This window comes from Natator depressus, chromosome 18 (assembly GCF_965152275.1).
Source record: "Natator depressus isolate rNatDep1 chromosome 18, rNatDep2.hap1, whole genome shotgun sequence".
NCBI classification, from domain to species: Eukaryota; Metazoa; Chordata; order Testudines; family Cheloniidae; genus Natator; species Natator depressus.
Window position 1 is genome coordinate 14844472 of NC_134251.1, and position 18480 is coordinate 14862951.

The 18480-nt window shown below is 45.8% G+C and overlaps 1 protein-coding gene across 7 annotated transcripts in view; it reads left to right on the top strand.

The window, feature by feature from the left end:
- The first annotated feature begins 14745 nt into the window (after window positions 1-14745).
- AGRN (agrin) overlaps window positions 14746-18480 on the top strand; it is a 221863-nt gene continuing 218128 nt past the window's right edge. For 2 of the 7 annotated variants that reach the window (XM_074975398.1, XM_074975399.1), the window contains exon 1: window positions 14746-15082. In XM_074975398.1, coding sequence (XP_074831499.1) covers window positions 14855-15082 — 228 coding nt within the window. In that variant the 5' untranslated portion in view covers window positions 14746-14854. The remainder of the gene's footprint in view (window positions 15083-18480) is intronic. The other 5 variants (XM_074975401.1, XM_074975400.1, XM_074975402.1 and 2 more) reach the window with 3 other exon arrangements.

Genomic DNA, 18480 nt, shown 5'->3' on the forward strand with positions numbered 1-18480 from the left:
TTACTGCTTTCAAATGCCTTTTAAAAATTCCTCGCGATGTTTTACAGAAATCCATTTTCCGAGATGCAGCAAAGAGAGGCAGTCTTATGTCACAGTTATTAGCCAACGACAAGGTAAGTAACTCAAAGAAGATTGATCACCCAACTAAGCATTTTTACTTTCCCAATTAATCCTGGCATAATTGTAATAAATTCAAGTGGGGGAGTAATTAGATCTGAACAGACCTCGCTTCCCTTTGCTGTGCAATGTCCGGTGTAATGGATAGAGACATTTCTCCTGGAGGTGGCCTAGGGAAACGTCCAGTGAGATGGGATTTCTGGAAAGAAAGATAGATGTCAGGGGGTTGCGTTCACTTTTTTTTTTTTCCTCAAGGGAGAACAGATTTATGCCATCAATCCACATTAAGAAGCCTTTGTGGTTACACAGAAATCCAGCAGGAGTAATACAATTAGCCCTATGCACTTTTTAATTAAAAACAGAAAATTCACTGTGAATTTCAGGGCGAATGATTCTCCATTTAAAAGAATCATTGTGAATCATTTGATACTTTTGCCCCTGAGTCAAAGGGTCATTGTGGGTTTAAATCCTAACCTAAGAGCTGGGTTTACTCCTCTGACACTGCAGCGTAGTGTGTGTTGTGTGCTGTTCTGCTAGACACCACCACAACTCTCATATAGGGCATTAAATCAAGAGCTCTTCTGCCCAGATCTGGGAACATCCATATGAAAGTTAATGTTGATGACAGTGCACTTCTGATCCAAAGGAAAAAGGCATGTGTAGTGGTTAGAACCAAGGACTGCTAATCAAGAGTCCTGGGTTCTAGTCCTGGCTCTGCCATGGATTTGCTGCACAACCTGGAGCAAATCACTTTGCCAAAGTGGCCGCTGATTTGTGTACTTCCATTTTGGGGTTTCCATCTCGATACACCTTTGGAGCTGGTTTTCAGAAGTGCGGGAACCACTCGCAATTCTAATGGGAGGTGGGGGTATTCAGTACCACTGAAAGCCAGCCTGAGTTGTCTGAAGTTGGGTACCCCAAAAATAGAGACCATCAGAATTAGTGGCTACTCTTGGAAATGTTGGCCTACGTCACTGACCCTAGTATAAAATAGGATAATAATAAATACCTCACAGGCTCATGCTTGAATGGGCTTTACAGAATTCATGCTATAAAGTGCTTTGAAGTAGTTAAGCAGAAGAGTCCGTCTCAGTGGAAAGTATTAGTGATTGTGTTCAGAATTAAAAACATTATGACCATGGGGATTAAAAACCAATTGTATAAATGATCTGAGGGTTCTGTGCTGCTCTTGTATATGTAGGAATCACTTTGCTCCTCTCTGGGGTGGAAGCTGCCTTTTTCTTCTGTTTGTACAGCGCCTAGCACAATGGGGACCAGTCTGACTGGGCTCATAGGCGCTATGATAAGACAAATGATCATCCTTCTAATCGCATCTGGCATGGAGCAAAGCCACTGTACAGCAACACTGCATGGCAGTTTGGGACAGGAAACGAGGACAATATCCAATAGAAATGTCAGGGGGAGTGTAATCACCTAAGCTAAAATTTGGCTCACATCACGCTCCGATTTAACAATGGGATGGGATTGGTGATGACCACCAGGGATCAGGATGTGGGTTTGGATGTCTCATTCCAAAGGCAGCTGTGGCAGCATGGGTCCATCATGCAGGGAGCACTCCCTCATTGCTGACTCAGAGGGAAAAGCACCCATCTACTTTTGACCCCGGGCACCTTTCCAAAAGAGTTATAAATAAAACTGTTGTCATGGCCAACACTCTTCCTCCTCCGGGAGAACAAGTGTGTGTGAGCTGCTGAATAGGTGTACAATGGCTGCAGGATATCCCACCTAACCAGCCGCTGCCTGATGGGCATCTCACTGGGCTAATCCCTGGTGTGACTACATTGATCCCTAGAGGAATCTGCCTGAAGTCAATGTGCCCATCAAGTGTGAAAGGCCCTAAAGGAAACCTAAATCTGCTCTAATATAGTCCTGATGGGAGGCCCAAGTTCCTAGTTGGTGGCACTGATGGCTACGGACAGTCTTCCAGCTGCAGCAGCGTGTGGGGTACCAGTCCATCTCCTCACATGCCCTTGTTCTTGCTGATCCAGTGCTGCGGACTCTTGTGCTAATTGGCGTTTTTCATAAAGCCCCAGCTTGGAGTCATGTGACCATGTGGGACTCTCTGCTTTCAGTTAATAGACAAAGTGAGTTTCAAGCACTCGTCGTTGCAGAGAAAAGATGGAAAATGGGACCCCAGTGCACCCTATGGACTCAAACGGTATTATTATTATTTCTTTAATCTCATGATTTTTAAACTGATCTCATGACTATGAGAGGTCTGGCTCGTGATTTGTTCATGTTTGGGGTTGGCACTACTGCCCTTACTTCCCAGGGCATGCGACAACATTAATTCCCTCCTGTTCCACCTGTAACCACAGGTAGGTCCCCTGTGTTAGATAGCCACTGTTCTCTGGAGCACTTGGGAGCAAGTCCCGCCCGCTCCGTGGCAGGGAGGGTCCAGGCTCAGCAGGATCAGTGTGGCTCTCTAGGGTTGGGGGTTGGGATTCCTGGGCAGCAGTGTGCACCCTGCTGGGCACAGCAATGCTCTGGGGCTGAAGCAGAGAGATCTGAGAAGTGTTCGCAAGAGAGCTCTGTTGACGCGAGTGAAGGATCCCTCCTGCTCTGCCCCTCCAGCCCCCCACACAGCAGCACCTGCCTCCCCAAGAGCTGGCGGCAGGTGGCCCTATCCACAAGGGCATGTTTCAGTCACCCTCCAGCCCCTCTCAAACCACACCCACCTGCAACCCAGCTAAGGGGGCAAGGGCAGCCCCCGGCCCTATGAACTGCACAGCCCCGTTCCACTTCACGGTGATGACAGTGGTTGGCTCCCAAGCAATGGAGCTACTGCAGGGAGGGGAACTCTGGCTTCCACTCCCCTCCCACTGCCAAGGAGGGGGAGCTGGCACTGGGCTCTGAGTTCCTGGACCTACTGTGCAGACCCCAACCCTTCACCTGACTTGCTTGTTCTTAAGGCCACCCTGGACCTGAGCGAGCCATAATGATTTAAAGCAGGGCCAGTCCAAGGAGATCTTCCAGCTGGGAGTTATGGGCCAAAGCCCAGGGTGAGTGGGCTGTACACATGTGCAAAGGGATCACTGGGGACATGGAGGCCACACGTGAGGTCCAGATGGGCGAATTGCAGCCCCTCTCCGCCGTGTCCACATTCACCAACTCGGCGCCGCTTGAAGCAGGCTCCAGGCTGTGTTGGCTTGCGCCTGCCATCACTCGGCTGAGCCCAGCTCAGGGGCAGGGCCAGAACCTTGTTGGCTAGAAAAATGAGCGGGGAAAAACCCAACCCCACCATCAGAGTGAGCAGTGGTGAGACAGATGCCCCCACTCCCTGCAGGTTGCCTGACAGAGAGCTGCTCCCTGGCTCTCCCAGCCCACCTCCCACTGAGATCTCATTAATAGATGTACTTATTTGGAAATGGTTATGCAGGCAGACAGCCTACTTAGATGTAGGATCCCAGGGGCAACTTGTTAGCAGCTGCTGTGTAGCTACATCAAGAGGTTTTCTGACAGTACACAAAAGCCATTTGACAATGTCAGAAACCACCAAGAGGGATTAACTTAAAAGAGAAAAGAGAGGGCAAAAAAACCCCCACATTAAAACATCTCTTAAAGCTTATCAGAGTTGTGGAGCGTGAGTGAAAAAAGCCCCGTGAGCTAAGGACGTCGGCACATTGTGAAGAAGTCCAGGACTTTCTGTGGAAGGAGGAAATTATGGTTGTAGTCTCATTTACGCTGCAGTGGGGGTGTATTCCTGCTCTACACCAGGGCAGGTGGGAGGAGAATCAGGCCCACATTCAGACAAGGGTATATTTAAATGGGCTGAAAGCAGGTTTTCGATACCAGTGACTGGACCAGGTGTGACATATGAAGCAGAGACGTATGCACCCAACCGTAACACCTCTTCCAGGCCCGGTTAGTGGGAGGTCATTGAATCAAGGTTCTGTGATTTGATAGCGAGAGGAACCCAACTATAAACTTTCCTCTGCCTTTTTGCACTGCAGGGGTATCCACACAGCACTCGCAAAATTCCCAAAGTCCTGCCCCAGCATGCACTGGGCTTGGTGTGAAACCTGAGATGGACTCTCTGGGAGCAGAGTCTCTGCTCCAAAGCCTGGCTTCAGAATCTAGAGGGGATCTGCTCAGGGCATTATGCATAGGGCATCTGTGGGTGTGTTTAGACTGCAGCTGGGAGTGAGCCTCAGAGCCCAGGTAGACAGACTAGTACGCTAAAAATAGTAGTGTGGATGTTACGGCTTGGGATTTTAAGCTCCAGTCTGAGCAACGAAGTCCTAGCTTGAGCCCCACGAGTATGAGTCTGACTACTGGGACTGGGAGGCTTGTTCCCAGCTGCAGTGTAGACATACCCTGATCCCCCAGTGCCTTGTCCTTGGCCAGTTCCCAGAGCTATGTCAGTTCGAATGGAAAATTCTACTCTCCCATTTTACAGATGAGGAAAATGAGGCAGTCTGCGATTTAGACCAATATTTGCCCTAGTGACTAGTGATTTTGAGTGCCTCGATTTTTCAGGTGTCCAACATGACACACCTTTAAAGGGCCCGATATTCAGACTGCACTGAGTGCCTGTCCTCTGAAAATCAGGGCCTTTGAGGTGTCTGAGGTTGGGCACCTGAAAATTGAGGCACTCGCGATCACTGGTCACTTGTGAGTTGGCCTAACGCTACATCACTAGATTTCTGTAAGAGAAAGAGTTTCACTGTCCAAGGTCAGAGCTACTCTGGCATGAAGCTGCTGAGTGGAACATCAGGGCCTCTGACATTTAATTTTCACTGAAAAAGATCTGGAAACAGGCACTCGTCTGACATGTCAGGTAATTTAAAACAAGCTTCCTCAGCTGCATTACCAGTTGTTAAAACGGGAAGGATTTTCCCGGGACGTTGTCCGCTTAAAACTTATACTTCTGTCAGAAATTTTATAACTGCAGTTGCTCAGGGTAACATGAAAAAGCTCTGATCCTGCACAGCCTAATGCAGGTGGTTAGCTTTAAGCATGTGAGAAATCCCACTGATGTCACTATTCACATGCTCAAAGTTGGCAGCTCTGCTAACACACATGCCTAACTCTCACAGCTTTATCAATGGTTTCCCGATGTTTGGTGGGGTTCTTTTTCTTTTGAAAGCTCCAGCACCTGGAGTCAACTGAGTGGGAGAATCACAGTTTTCAATGAAAAAAATGTTTTTCTAGCCCTTGTGATTACATAGGGAATCTTGGAAATGTGACCCCCAGCACCTCCTGAAGGAGCCTGGAGGAAAAACAATGATGTACGTATTTTGTCAGGTAATTTATTTACATTGTGCATTCAACTTGGTGTATAGTCAGTTTCAGTGTTCTCACCTTGTATAATCAGTAAGTAATGCAGTGTCTACTGTGGGAGCTAGGGGTGCGATGCCCAGGTCACGTAGTCAACACAGATATACTCGTGTTAGCTCTCATCTGAGCGAGTGTGTTAGAACATAAGAACTGCCATATTGGGTCAGACCAAAGGTCCATCTAGCCCAGTATCCTGTGGGCCAGTGCCAGGTGCCCCAGAGAGAATGAACAGAACAGGTAGTCATCGAGTGATCCATCGCCTGTCACCAGTGATGAGCTGCCAAGTGAAGAACCGGTTCCTTCACTCGCTCCGGGTCTTCGGCGGCACTGAAGGACCCACCGCCGAAGACCCGGAGTGCCGCCGGGTGAGTAAAAATTGCCTAAAGTTAACCATGTGCTTAAGTGTTTTTTCTTGTTACAGTGTTCAAAAGCTTTCTAGTTGCCTCACAGCACGCTGTCTGGTTCCTTGTATTCTTTAACAACTGGTTCTAAACCGGCTTCAAAATTTAACAACCAGTTTGCGCAAACTGGTGCGAACCGGCTCCAGCTCACCACTGCCTGTCGCCCATTCCCAGCTTCGGACAAACAGAGGCTAGGGACGCCATCCCTGCCCATCCTCGCTAATAGCCATTGATGGTCCTATCCTCCAGGAACTTATCTAGTTCTTTGTTGACCCCTGTTATAGTCTTGGCCTTCACAACCTCCTCTGGCAAAGAGTGCCACAGGTTGGCACTCCGTTGTTTGGCAAAAATGCTTCCTTTTGTTTGTTTTAAAGCTGCTGTCTATCAATTTCATCTGGTGACCCCTCGTTCTCGTGTTACAACTACACGTCCGCTACGAACAAGAGGTGCAGCTCCGGCGCAGACACACTCGTGCTAGCTCTCTTCAAGCTAGTGTGCTAAAAATAGCAGTGTAGCCACAATGGCCTGGGCAGCCGCAGCACCTTGCTAGCAGCCCCGAGTACAAACCTACCAGAACCCCGTGGGTACGTACACGGGGCTGCTAACATGTACTTCTGCGGCCACATGACCATGTTTAGCGCACTAGCTCAGATGAGATCTAGTGCAAGTACCTCTACGCAGGCAGGGAGTCACACTCCTAGCTCGTGTAGACAGAGCCTGAGTCAGTTTCCCCTTTTGTCTGGGTGGGTGTTTCCCACCACAACAGGAAAGGTAGAAATATTTTTGCAAGTAGTATAAATATTGGCAGGGGTGGGGGGTCTGCCTGGAAGCTGTAGCATCGAAAACTACCTTTAACCCAATTTGGTTTTTAAAGGGGGAGATTTTAAGGTGATGGTGTTCCTTTAAAAATCCCTTTTACCATGGGTGCTCTTGGGTTAGTGTCTGAACTTGCGTAAGCTTGGACATTGGATGAAATCCTGGTCCTGCTGAATGCAATGGCCTGATGTAAGCAGTAGAATAGTCCGTTTCATGTCTGCATATGGTCAGTTTCATTTTCTGGTTGTTCTTACAAACCACCTGCCAGTCTCTTTCTGAACAATCGGCCTCCTTAGAGCCGCCTCCAGGATGAAACGATTCCCCCACAACCCAGTTAAGGGAGGAGTATTTTTTTAGGCTGACGTTTGCTGCCAGCTGTGGATCTGTCATGGAATTATGGGCCTGATCCTGAGAAAGATGGAAGAGCTATATTTCTCCTCCACTTTAATAGGAGTTGTGGATACTCAGTACTATTCTGGATCAGACCAATACCTGTCTGTGATGCAAGATCTGCTCCGAAGCCTGTAATCATTACATGCGGTGCTGTAATATGTTTGACTTTATTCTTTCAATAAGCAAACAGGATCGAAGAAAACAAACAATAACCGGTATAGTCCGCTCCATCAGACAGCCTCCAAAAGCAAGTCAATTGATTTGAAAGAGCTAACCAAGCAAAGGCCATTGCACAGAAAAGCTTGTTAAATCCATTTTCCTTGTAACAGCCTTGAAAACAGATGGGGACGGGTGAGAACGATAAATAGAAATTAAAATAAATAAAGAGTAAACAATTCCCCTTCTCTGCTTTGCAAAGCGCTGGAAGCGTAGTACAGCTGTGTCTTTTCCACCCCAGAGTGGAGGTCGTTTCCAGGATTTACCACTGAACTGTGCTCAAAGATACAATACAAATTAATAATTAAAATAACAAAATAATCTGCCAGGCACTGAAATATTTTTAGCTGATTGCCTGAGTTTACAGTGGCTGCGATGTAATAAAGATGTCCTTTGTGCTAGACCTTGACTAACAATGCTGATGATTCTGCAGGTTCAGCTTCGCTCTAGGCTAACAATGCATTCTTCCCATCCTAACCATTTACTTGGCCCTTTGTTGTTTAGGAACAACTTTCTCCTCCACACAGGAGCGAAGACTGGTTTGCAGGGAAATCTCAGAGATATCCGCAGAAGCCGTGTGTAAAGTAGATTAGAATTGGAGTGTGCTAAGTTATAAAATACAGACCCAAAGATTCCCAACATTGTTGGATCCTGGGGGGGCAAATTGTCACAGCTCCATTGTTTTATACCAGATAATGGTCTGCCCCCAGATGTTTCCTTTTAGTCCTGTAGGGAGCTGGAGCTGGTTTAATAGATTCCAAGGCCAGAAGGTACCATTGTGATCATCTAGTCTGACCTCCTGTAGAACACAGGCCAGAGAACTTCCCCAAAATAATTGCTAGAGCAGAGCTTTTAGAAAACACACTCACTCTTGATTTTAACATATTCAGTGACGAAGAATCCACCATGACCCTTGGTAGATTGTTCCACTGGTTAATTATCCTCACTGTTAACAATCAACACCTTATTTCCAGTCTGAATTTGTCTAGCTTCAACTTCCAGCCATTGGCTCGTGTTAGACCTTTCTCTGCTAGATTGAAGAGCACTTTACTAAATATTTCTTCCCCACGTAGGTACTTATAGGCTGTAATCAAGTCACCCCTTAACCTTCTCTTTGTTAAGCTAAACAGATTGAGCTCTTTGAATCTGTCGCTATACATCACGTTTTCTAATCCTTTAAATTCTTGCAGCTCTTCTCAGAACCCTCTCCAATTTATCAACATCCTTCTTGAGTAGTGGACACCAGGACTGGATGCAGGATTCCACCAACAATTGTACCAGTGCCAAATGCAGAAGTCAAATAACCTCTCTACCCCTACTCGAGATTCAGCTGCTTATGCATCCACGGATCGCATTAGCCCTTTTGACTACATCTTAGCATTACACTAGGAGCTCATGTTTAGCTGATTACCCGCCATGACCCCCAAATCTTTTTCAGAGTCCCTGCTTTCCAGGATAGAGTCCCCCATCGTGTAAGTATGGCCAACATTCTTTGTTCCTAGATGTCCACACTTACATTTAACCATACTAAAACACACACTGATTGCTTGTGCCTGGCTTACCAAGCCGGCCGGATTGCTCTGTAGCAGTGATTTGTCCTCTTTATTACTTACCACTCCCCCAATTTTTGTGTCATCTGTCACGGATATAGCTTGCAATGTTGTTTTCTTCCAAGTCATTAATAAAAATGTCAAATAGCATAGGGCCAAGAACTGATCCCTGCGGGACCTCACTAGAAACATACACGTTTGATAATGATTGCTCATTTACAATTACAATTTGAGACCTATCAGTTAGCCAGCTGTCAGTCCATTTAATGGGTGCCATGTTAGTTGCATATCTTTCTAGTTTTTTTAATCAAAATGTCATGCAGTACCACATTGAAGGCCATATGCCTAAGTATATTACATCAACACTAGTACCTTTGTCAAGCAAACTTGTAATCTCATTTAAAAAAAAGATATCTGGTAAGTTTGACAGGATCTATTTTCCATAAACCCATGTTGCTTGGCATTAATTATATTACCCTCCTTTAATTCCTTATTAATTGAGTCCTGTACGAGCCACTCTATTACCTTGACTCCAATAGATGTCAGACGGACAGGCCTATAATTACCCTGGTCATCCCGTTTATCCTCTTTAAATATTTGGCACAGCATTAGCTTTCTTCCAGCCTTCTGGAACCTCCGCACTGCTCCAAGGCTTTTTGAAAATCAATATTAATGGTTCAGTGAGCTTCTCAGCCAGCTCTTTTAAAACCCTTGGATGAAGGTTCTCTGGACCTGCTGATTTTAAAACATCTGACTTTAGTAGCTGCTGTTAAACATCCTCTTGAGATACTAGAGAAATAGAGTGTTATAATATGTAGAATTCAAAACAACCTTGACAAATTAGAGAATTGGGCTGTAATCAACAAGATGAAAGACAAGTGCAAAGTGCTACACTTAGGAAGGAAAAATCAAATGCACAGCTACAAAATGGTGAACAACTGGCTAGGTAGTAGCAGTGCTGAAAAGGATCTGGGGGTCATAGTGGGTCACAAATTCAATACGAGTCAACAGTGTGATGCACCTGCAAAAAAGGCCAGCGCTAAGTGGTGTGTTAACAGGCATGTCATATGTAAGTCACCAGAGGTAATTGTCTTGCTCCACTCAGCACAGGTGAGGCCTCAGCCGGAGTACAGCATCCAATTCTGGGTTCCACACTTTAGGAAAGATGTGGCCAATTGGAGAGAGTCCAGCAGAGAGCAACAGACATAAGAAAAGGTTTAGAAAACCTTTCCTCAGAGGTCAGGTTAACAAAATGGGGCATGTTTAATCTTGAGAGAAGATTGTTATCAGATCCCCCTTCAATCTTCAAATATATTAAAGACTGTTTTAAAGAGAATGGTGATCAATTGTTCTCCATGTCTGTTGAAGGAAGAACAAGAAGTAATGTGGTTAATCTGCAAGTTAGATTTAGATTCGATGTTAGAAGAACTTTCTAATTCTAAGGCTAGTTAAGCTCTGGAATAGACTTCCAAGGGAGGTTGTGGAGTCCTCATCACTGAGATTTTTAAGAACAGGCTGGACAAACACCTTTCAGGGATGGTCTAGGTTTATTTGGTCCTTCCTCAGCACAAGGGGCTGGACTTGATGACCTCTTGGGGTTCCCACCCAGACATACATTTCTATGAATCTTTGACATGACTACATTACCTATTTTTCCTAAATAGAGACCAAAATATGTATTTTACACTTCAGCCTTTTCTGCATTATTATTGATAATTCTACCATTTCCATCTAATAATGGACCAATGTCATTGTTAGTGTTCTTTTTGTTTCTAATATTCTTAAGAAATTCCTTTTTATTGTCCTTAACTCTGCTGCTCATAGATTTCGTCTTGTGTCCCTTTGCTTCCCTTATCAATTTTCTACAATTCTGAGCTTCTGATTTATATTCATTACTATCAACTTCCCCTTTCTTCCATTTGTTATATATTATTTTTAATTTTTTTATAACTGCCTTCAGTTTCCCTCTAAATCAAACCGGTGTTTTATCCGGCTCCTTGATTATGGCTCTTTGGACATCTAATAAAATGTTCATAAACAATTCCCAATTGTCATTCACATTTTCCTGATTAAATTCTTCCTCCCAGTTGATCTGGCTCATGATTGTTTTCAGCTTTATGAAATTGGCCCTTTAAAGCGGCAAGTATATTTATCACTGGTGTGGACTTTATTCTGTTTCCACATTATAAATGTGATCAAGTCAAGATCACTTGTACCTAAATTACAATAAATTTTTAGTTCTTTGATCAGTTCCTCTATATCTGTCACAACAGGGTCTACTACAGAATTCCCATGTGGAATGCAAGACTTTTTGAGTTAGGAAATTGTCCTCTATGATGTACAGAAATTCCAAGGATGTGTTAGTACGGGAAGCATGAAACCTCCAGCATGTCACTCACATTGAAATCCCCCTTGATCACACAGCTTTTTTTCCCTACACATTATAGATAGGTGCATAAAGAGCCCGTCGTCTTGTTCCCTAGAGTGATTTGTTGGTCTGTAGCAGATCCCAACTCATACCCCGTCTTGTACTTTATCTGTTAGGACATTGATCCATAAGCATTCAACATAATTTTTTTCTGGGTTATCAGTGACTTGGAAACAGGTTATGCCAGGGGTGCTGGAATAAATTTTGTAGCGGGGGGGCTGATGATGGAAACCATGAATTTGGTGTTTTGTTTTCACTACTTCAAGTCTCGGGGTGTAGCAGCATCCCCAGCAGCTCTAGTTCCAGCACCACTGGGTAATGCCATTTTTGGCACGGAGGGCCATTCTTCCTCTCCTTTTGCCAACTCAGTCCTTCCTAAATAGGTTATAACCATTGATTTTTAACATTCCAATCATGGGAATCCTCCCACTAGGATATTCTGTAATACCAACTAGGTTGAATTTATGCTCAGAAATAAGCAATTCCAATTCCTCTTGTTTGCCACCTGGGCTCCTAGCACTGGTGTGTCGGCAATTAGAGAATTTCTTCTCTCCATGTCCTTTGGTTCCTTGATTACTTCTGTGCTCAACATCGGGAATTTGTGCTGAGTGCTCATATCTTGCCTCTTTTTATCCTTCTCTTTTGTTCACCCTCCTGACCCACTCTCATCAGCCTGTTCCTGAGCAGACTAGTTCCCCTTCCACTGAAGCCATCCAAACTATACAGCCCCTCACCCCACAGAAGGTGGACCAGTGTTCCACAAAACCCAAGCCGTCCACCCTACATCACTTACCAAGCCAGCAGTTCACTTCTTCGGCCTTCTGTCTTCTTTTGCTTGTGGGACAGGAAAGATCTCATGTAAAATCATTTAGTTGCTAAGTTTGGATCTGGATCTCAATGTTACCAAAATGTAGGATTCTGGTGCAAGCCCAAATGGGATGAGAAAAAGCATTTTGGGTCTTGGGGCTTGATTGTGCAGAGGGCTTAGTGTTTTGGACCTGATCCAGGAAAGCCCTCAAGCAGATGCTTAACTTTAAGCATATACAAAAGGAGACTTTGCTGTGAGAATCCTCTTAGCCGGTCGGAGCAAATGTGTGGCTTGTCAGAATGGAGCAGAGTTTTCTTAGACCCAAGTGAGCCATTGCTGTTGCCTTGCATTAGGATGAAGTGACAAATTAGTCAATTAGGACCTGCTTTTCAGGCCTTTAGTGTTTGCACAGTGCTTTGATGATATAAACCAATTCATGGGGGATGAATATTGTGATGGAAAAAAACCAACAAATTTAGTAACCATATTATTAGGTTTGCAGTTGGTGCAGGATGGAACTCTGAGACTGTTGGTGCGCTTCATCCCAACACAATGGGTTCCTTATGTCTTGCATGAAGGTCACTGGAGGATCAAGGTTCAGGTGTGTACAACAGCAGGATATGCTATGATCAGAATTTTCAGAAGCTCTAGGCATCCACAGTTGGGTGCAGAGTTTCAAAAAAGTTGACCGCATTATGGGCTGGGCCGTTTAGAAAACCTTTCCACGAGTGTCACAGTGGAAGCCACTTTCACTTTGGAGAATCTGGCCTTATGTGTGAGTTTTTTTTTCCTAGACAAGGGCCAAATGTGGAATTGTGTTGTTCGATCCTTCCCCAAACACTGATGCTGTGAATAAAACGGAACCCAGATCTGCTCCTTCTGTGAGAGTAACCTATTGATTTTAAGGTTTTAACAGGGGAAGTAGTCAAGGCCAAAATCCTCAAAGGTATTTAGGTGCCAAATTCCCATTTCCATAGGATTTCAATGGGAGTTAGGTGCCTGAATAACTTTGAGGACCTAGGCCAAAGGCCCTATAGGCCTTCATGGAATCTCTGGCACTTGTCCCTTTTCAGGGTAAAAACTTTACTTAGGATAGGGTCTTGGTTTTTAAAAACTTTAATTTAATTAATTAATTTACTTAATTTTTGTTTTAAGTTTGACTGTTACATTGATGGCTCTTTGGTTAAATTTTGTTTACATTCAAGGGAAAGGGGAAAAAAACCAACAATCAATACATATAACATTTCAGATGTACGTAGCGTAAACAGAATTGCATGAAGCCTCCATGGGGGGCTTGGAATTTTCAAAGTGGGCTTGAAATTTCTTAACAATTCAGTCCACTGATTTTTATTGAATTCGGCGTGTCAATTTTTGACCGCCTTCCCTTCCCCCCACAGTATTGACTTGGTTGTGAGTCCACCCAATCTTCAATAATTTACCTCCTTGCCCTTAGGTCACCAGCATGACTTGTTTAGGGCCAGTGAGTGAAATACTCTTGTAAAACACCCCGGGGATGGCTAATTTATGAAGGAAAGAAACAACATCCCTCCCCTGGTGCCACTTAACTTTTCATTTTATATTTGCAATAATTGCTAAGGACATCTGGAAAAATTGCTGTCTAATCCATGGAGAAAGCCAGGGCAGAAGGTCAGAATAGAGAATACTCGAGGGGCAAACACAAGCCATCCCACCAGACCAGGGACTTTCTAGGGGTTAGAGCAACAGAGTGGGTTTCAGAAGACCTGGGATTTGCGCTTTGTTAGGCCACTGCCTTTTTGCGCAATGCTGGACAAATCACTTGCGGTCTCATTTTCACAGGGGCCCAGCACCTGGAGTGCCTTTGAACACCAGGCCAGGAACCACCTCAGTTTCCCCGTCCGCCTCTGTACAATATTAATCATCATTATTATCATCATCATCATCAGGCTAATCTACATTTGAAAGGCATTTGGAAATGGGCTGATGAAAACCAGCTCGATACACATGCAAATTCCTACTACCCTTCATCAGAAAGGTCAGATCCAAATATTATTATTAGCTCAAGTGGGAGGAGGAAGTCCCTCTCTGGGGCCCCAGGTGAATGGAAAGAGCGTGTGAGTGGCTGTGTTAATGAGTGACAGCGTTTGTGCCAGTTACCAAGTGCGAGTCTGTCTCTCTCCCTGACCCTGCGGGGGAGTCAGGCAGATACAGCCTCCTGGAAGTGGGCGCCAGAGAGGGGTCGGGCCAATGTGCAGCTAAAATCTTCACTTTGCCTACTTAGGGTGAACGTGACATGGGCGGGGGGAGCAGGCAAACCCTAGGGGCACAGTTGGGAGACGGGGGCCAAGTGTCACTAAACCAAGAGAGGGAAAAGGAAGGACGTAAAAGCTGCCACTTCCCTGCACCTTTAAAAGTCCGAGCACGTTGGAGTCCTGATTATCCATTAACCTGATGGGAGTGTATTTCCTGGGGGTGGCGTTTCTCGCCAGCCCTGCAATAAGAGAAGAGACGACCAGGCAGCCAGGGCTGTTTTGCCAGCCCTCCTCTTTCTCTCTCTATCTCCCCCCCCCCCCATCAGCAATTCAGATTGCATGCAAATCTCCAGCCTTTCTCAGCCGGGCGCAGGGAGAAGGAGCAGGAGCATTTCTCCCTGATCAGAGCTGGGGGAAAGGAAAAAAAAGCAACCCCCCGTTGGGGTGTCCCCCCCCCTTTCCTTCTCCCCACGCTGGAGCCCAAGTAACCTCCCCTGGGCGCGCCCGGGCTGCGGCGAGCGGGGCGGCTTTGTTCGCCCCGGTGCAGTTTGGGTGACTCCTTGGGGGAAGAAGAGGGTTTTGTTCGCCGCTGGATGAGCCGCTTCGGTTTCTTTTGTGCGGCGATGGGGGGCAGGCGGAGCGGGGCTGCGGGGCTCTCCGCCTGGGCGCTGGCGCTGCTGGCCGTGGGGCTGGGGGGCTGCTCGGGCAGCTGTCCCGAGCCGGAGTTGGAGAGGAGAGAGGAAGAGGCCAACGTGGTGCTGACGGGCACGGTGGAGGAGATCATGAACATGGACCCGGTTCATCACACTTACTCCTGCAAGGTAAAGCGGCGGCGGCGGGGCCAGCAAAGTCCCCCTGCGCTGGGGGGAGGGCTGCGCTAAACGGGCCAGGGACCAGGCAGCGTGTAAACGGCACCTCGCCGCTCCGGAGTGAAACCTTCTTTCGCAACTCTTGAGCGATCTATTCATTCCTTCCTTCCCCCAGCTCTCCTCCACTTGTTGCTTTCCCCTCAGCGGGGCAGCATCTAGCCCGACCCCCACCCAGGGGTTGGAATGAGCCCTGGGGAGATTCCTGCCCAGCGAGGCATCAGCTCTGCTCCAGCTAAACACACAAGTTTGTGGGCAACTTGGGGCTTTCACTAAAAAAAAGTTTCCTTGCCGTGTAATTTCTCCTTCTTCATGGTTTTGGTCGCTAAACTTAGATCGACAGGGTTTTTTAATGGAAGGAACAAAATTTTTTTTTTAAAAAATCCTCCCTAAAACATGGGGTAGATGGAAGTAGTCGCTGTGGGGAATGGAGCAAGAAGAAATGGATCAATTTCACGCTTCTTGGCTGTTCCTTGTTTCCCTTCTGTCTCCCATCTTCCTCCCCCTGGCATCTTGCAAGAAACGCACTGATTCCGAGCCCCCTTAGACCAGTGTAAACCTATCGACCTCAGTAGGGTTATTCCTGATTTACACTAATGGTGTAACAGAGGAGAATCAGGTCCCTTCTTTTCACTTTCTCAACTCCGCCCCCCCCCCCCCCCAATCCTAACAAGTGCGCTAAATAAACCGTGAACTCTCTCAGATTGCAGCAGTCCAAAGAAAGCAAAATCCCCCCCCCCCCCAATTTCAGTTCCTGGAAAGTTAATCTGGAAACCACTCTCCCAATATTTATTTTAATGTGTGCGGTAGTAAAACTTTAAATCTGAACAAGTTCCTTTTTCTGCAAGAACATGTGTTTTTTATTGTATGAATTGAGGCTTCAGTGTGTAATTATATATTTTTAGATTGCAAGGGTTTTTCTTTTTCTTTTCTTTTTTTAAAAAAAAGCTCAAACAACTGCTTCAACGGGAATCTGTAAAGGCTGCTTTTAAAAGGATTTCCCCCCCCCCCCCCCGCCCTTTAATGTTGAATGTGACTCTCCACTTTCTGGTTTGGAAGACGTAAAACTCGCTGCTGTAGGCGCTTGTGCGGATTCACTTGCTGTGAACCCATCTCCATGTTTGCTCTAAAAGCATCTTGAGTTTCTTCAGCACAAGCTATTGTTTAACTATGAATCTGGCCTCTGGCTATGGGTTTTTAAAGCTAAGAGACAGCACTGAGCAACCTGAAATGCCATCCGCCTGGTTGTCAGCAAGCATGCTGCAAGGTTTAACCCTTTCCAGGAAGGGAGGCGTTCTGCAGTGACTCAGTTCTTATTAAGGCGGTGGCTTAAAATGCAGATACCTGGGTGGGGCCATTTCCCCTTTCCCTATTTCAATTGACTCTTCTGTTCTGGAAAGTACTGAGGAACCTCCTGGAGTTAACCAGCAGGTCAGTCTTTAGTGGGACCTGGTATGATGCCAATACTGGTGCCCTGGCAGGAGATGTCAGCCAGTGTGGAAGGCGAGAGAAGCACTGGGAAGGATGGGGTGCATTAGGAAAAGTGCCCATAGGCTCTCTGGGGCAGTGTCTTGCAACCTTGTTGGACAGTTGTACCAACTGAAGACCTCCACTGTACCCTCATTCATTTGTGTTGCTCTACCTGCCCCCCCTCCCCCAAACCCATCAAAGCATGCTCCATACCCCGGTCTGATCAATTAGATCATAGACCCTCCAGGCTAGTGCAGGGACCTTTGTCTATCAAGTGTCTAGCACATTGTGGGCACATGAAAAGTTAATAAGCAATTGCGAGCAATTGGAGTCCTATGGCAGGTTGGGGCAAATGCAATCGAATGGGAGTTGAGCAGCCTCAGTGCACCAGAAGGCCCAGTGCCAAAGGCTCATAATTAAAGCAGAAGGGATAACAAGTGTCCCATTACAGGGGGATGGAGGAGGAAATGTTCCAAGCCACCACTCCCCAGCCCCTTGCCTCCTCCAAACTTATGACCAATAATGGCTTTGCTTTAGGAGAGCAAAATCCAGGTTTCGCTTCATCGGCACAAGACCCTAGCAAACCACTTCATTTCCACTCCTACTTTCCTAGTATCACAATCCCACCTGCTCTGCAGCTCTCCTGATGGACTGTTTGCACGTATTGTAAAAAGTGTATGCTGCAAGCACCCGGCATCAGGTTGGAAAAGAGACCTTTGAGTCACTGTGGATACAGCAATTCTCCGAGAACTTCAGCTCAATGCGTAGCACTGATCAAACAGGCTAATAGAGTGTCAGAAACTAGTAGTAAAAGGATACAAAAAAAAAGACAGAAAATATTATAATGCCACTATATAAATCCATGGTGCACCCACACGTTGAATATTGTGTCCAATTCTTGTTGCCCCGCCCCAGAAAGGATAGAGAGGAACTGGAAAAGGTTCAGAGAGGGGCAGGGAGAACTGTGGTCTGTTGGGCGTGGCTTTTATTTTTAGCAACTACCTAGAAATGCATCCCACTCTGCTTGGAAAAAGCATGCTTGGGAAGATGGGGGCACGTTACAGATGAGACGTGTAGGCTATTTTATTTGATACCCCTGGTTTATTGGCATCCTAGTAGAACCCAGAGACCCCAAACAGGAACCCTTTGTGCTACTAAGATGCGTTTTCAGCCCCAAAGACCTAACAAATCCACCCCCAAAACCCTGATCTCACATCTGCACCAGAAATGCCCATCTCATCTGGGTTTGGCAGTATTGCCAGCTATCATGACTTGATTGTGATATTTGGGACTTTTCTTTAAAAAAAAAATCCCAACTACTAAAATCAAGTGGCTATGTGAGACTCCAGTTTTTTTGAGGAAGTTTTTAGCCCTCGTGGCTGCAGAGGAAAAGCTTGAAAAAGGACTTGAAAGCCAGAAGGCAAATAAAAAAGAACCCCAAGTGTGTGTCTCTCTCAAAATAAAATCTCATTAGTTTAGCACGACTCACAATTTTTAAATGTTTAAGCTTGGCAGTGCTGCTGTTACCATTGGCCTGTTTTTTATTTTAACCTTTATTTAAAATACTTTCAAACAACTGAAACCTACTTTTTTGCTGAAATTCACTCGTGTGTAAGTGTCTTTCAGAAGTGCCCTTTTCTGAATCTGTCTAAATGCAACTGGCCACATTTTGCCCTTGGCTACAGCCATGCGCAGTGACTTGCATAGGTAAAACCAAGGGCAAAAATCTCCAAGGTGCAGAAGTGATTCTGCTGGCTAAGCTAGCAAGAAAATGCCTACCCCTTTCCTTACTACAGGATCGCTAGTAATTGTTCCTTAAAACCTAGGGTTACCTCTGAAATCCAACATCTATTTCATGGCAGCTTTTCTTAGTGTAACAGGAA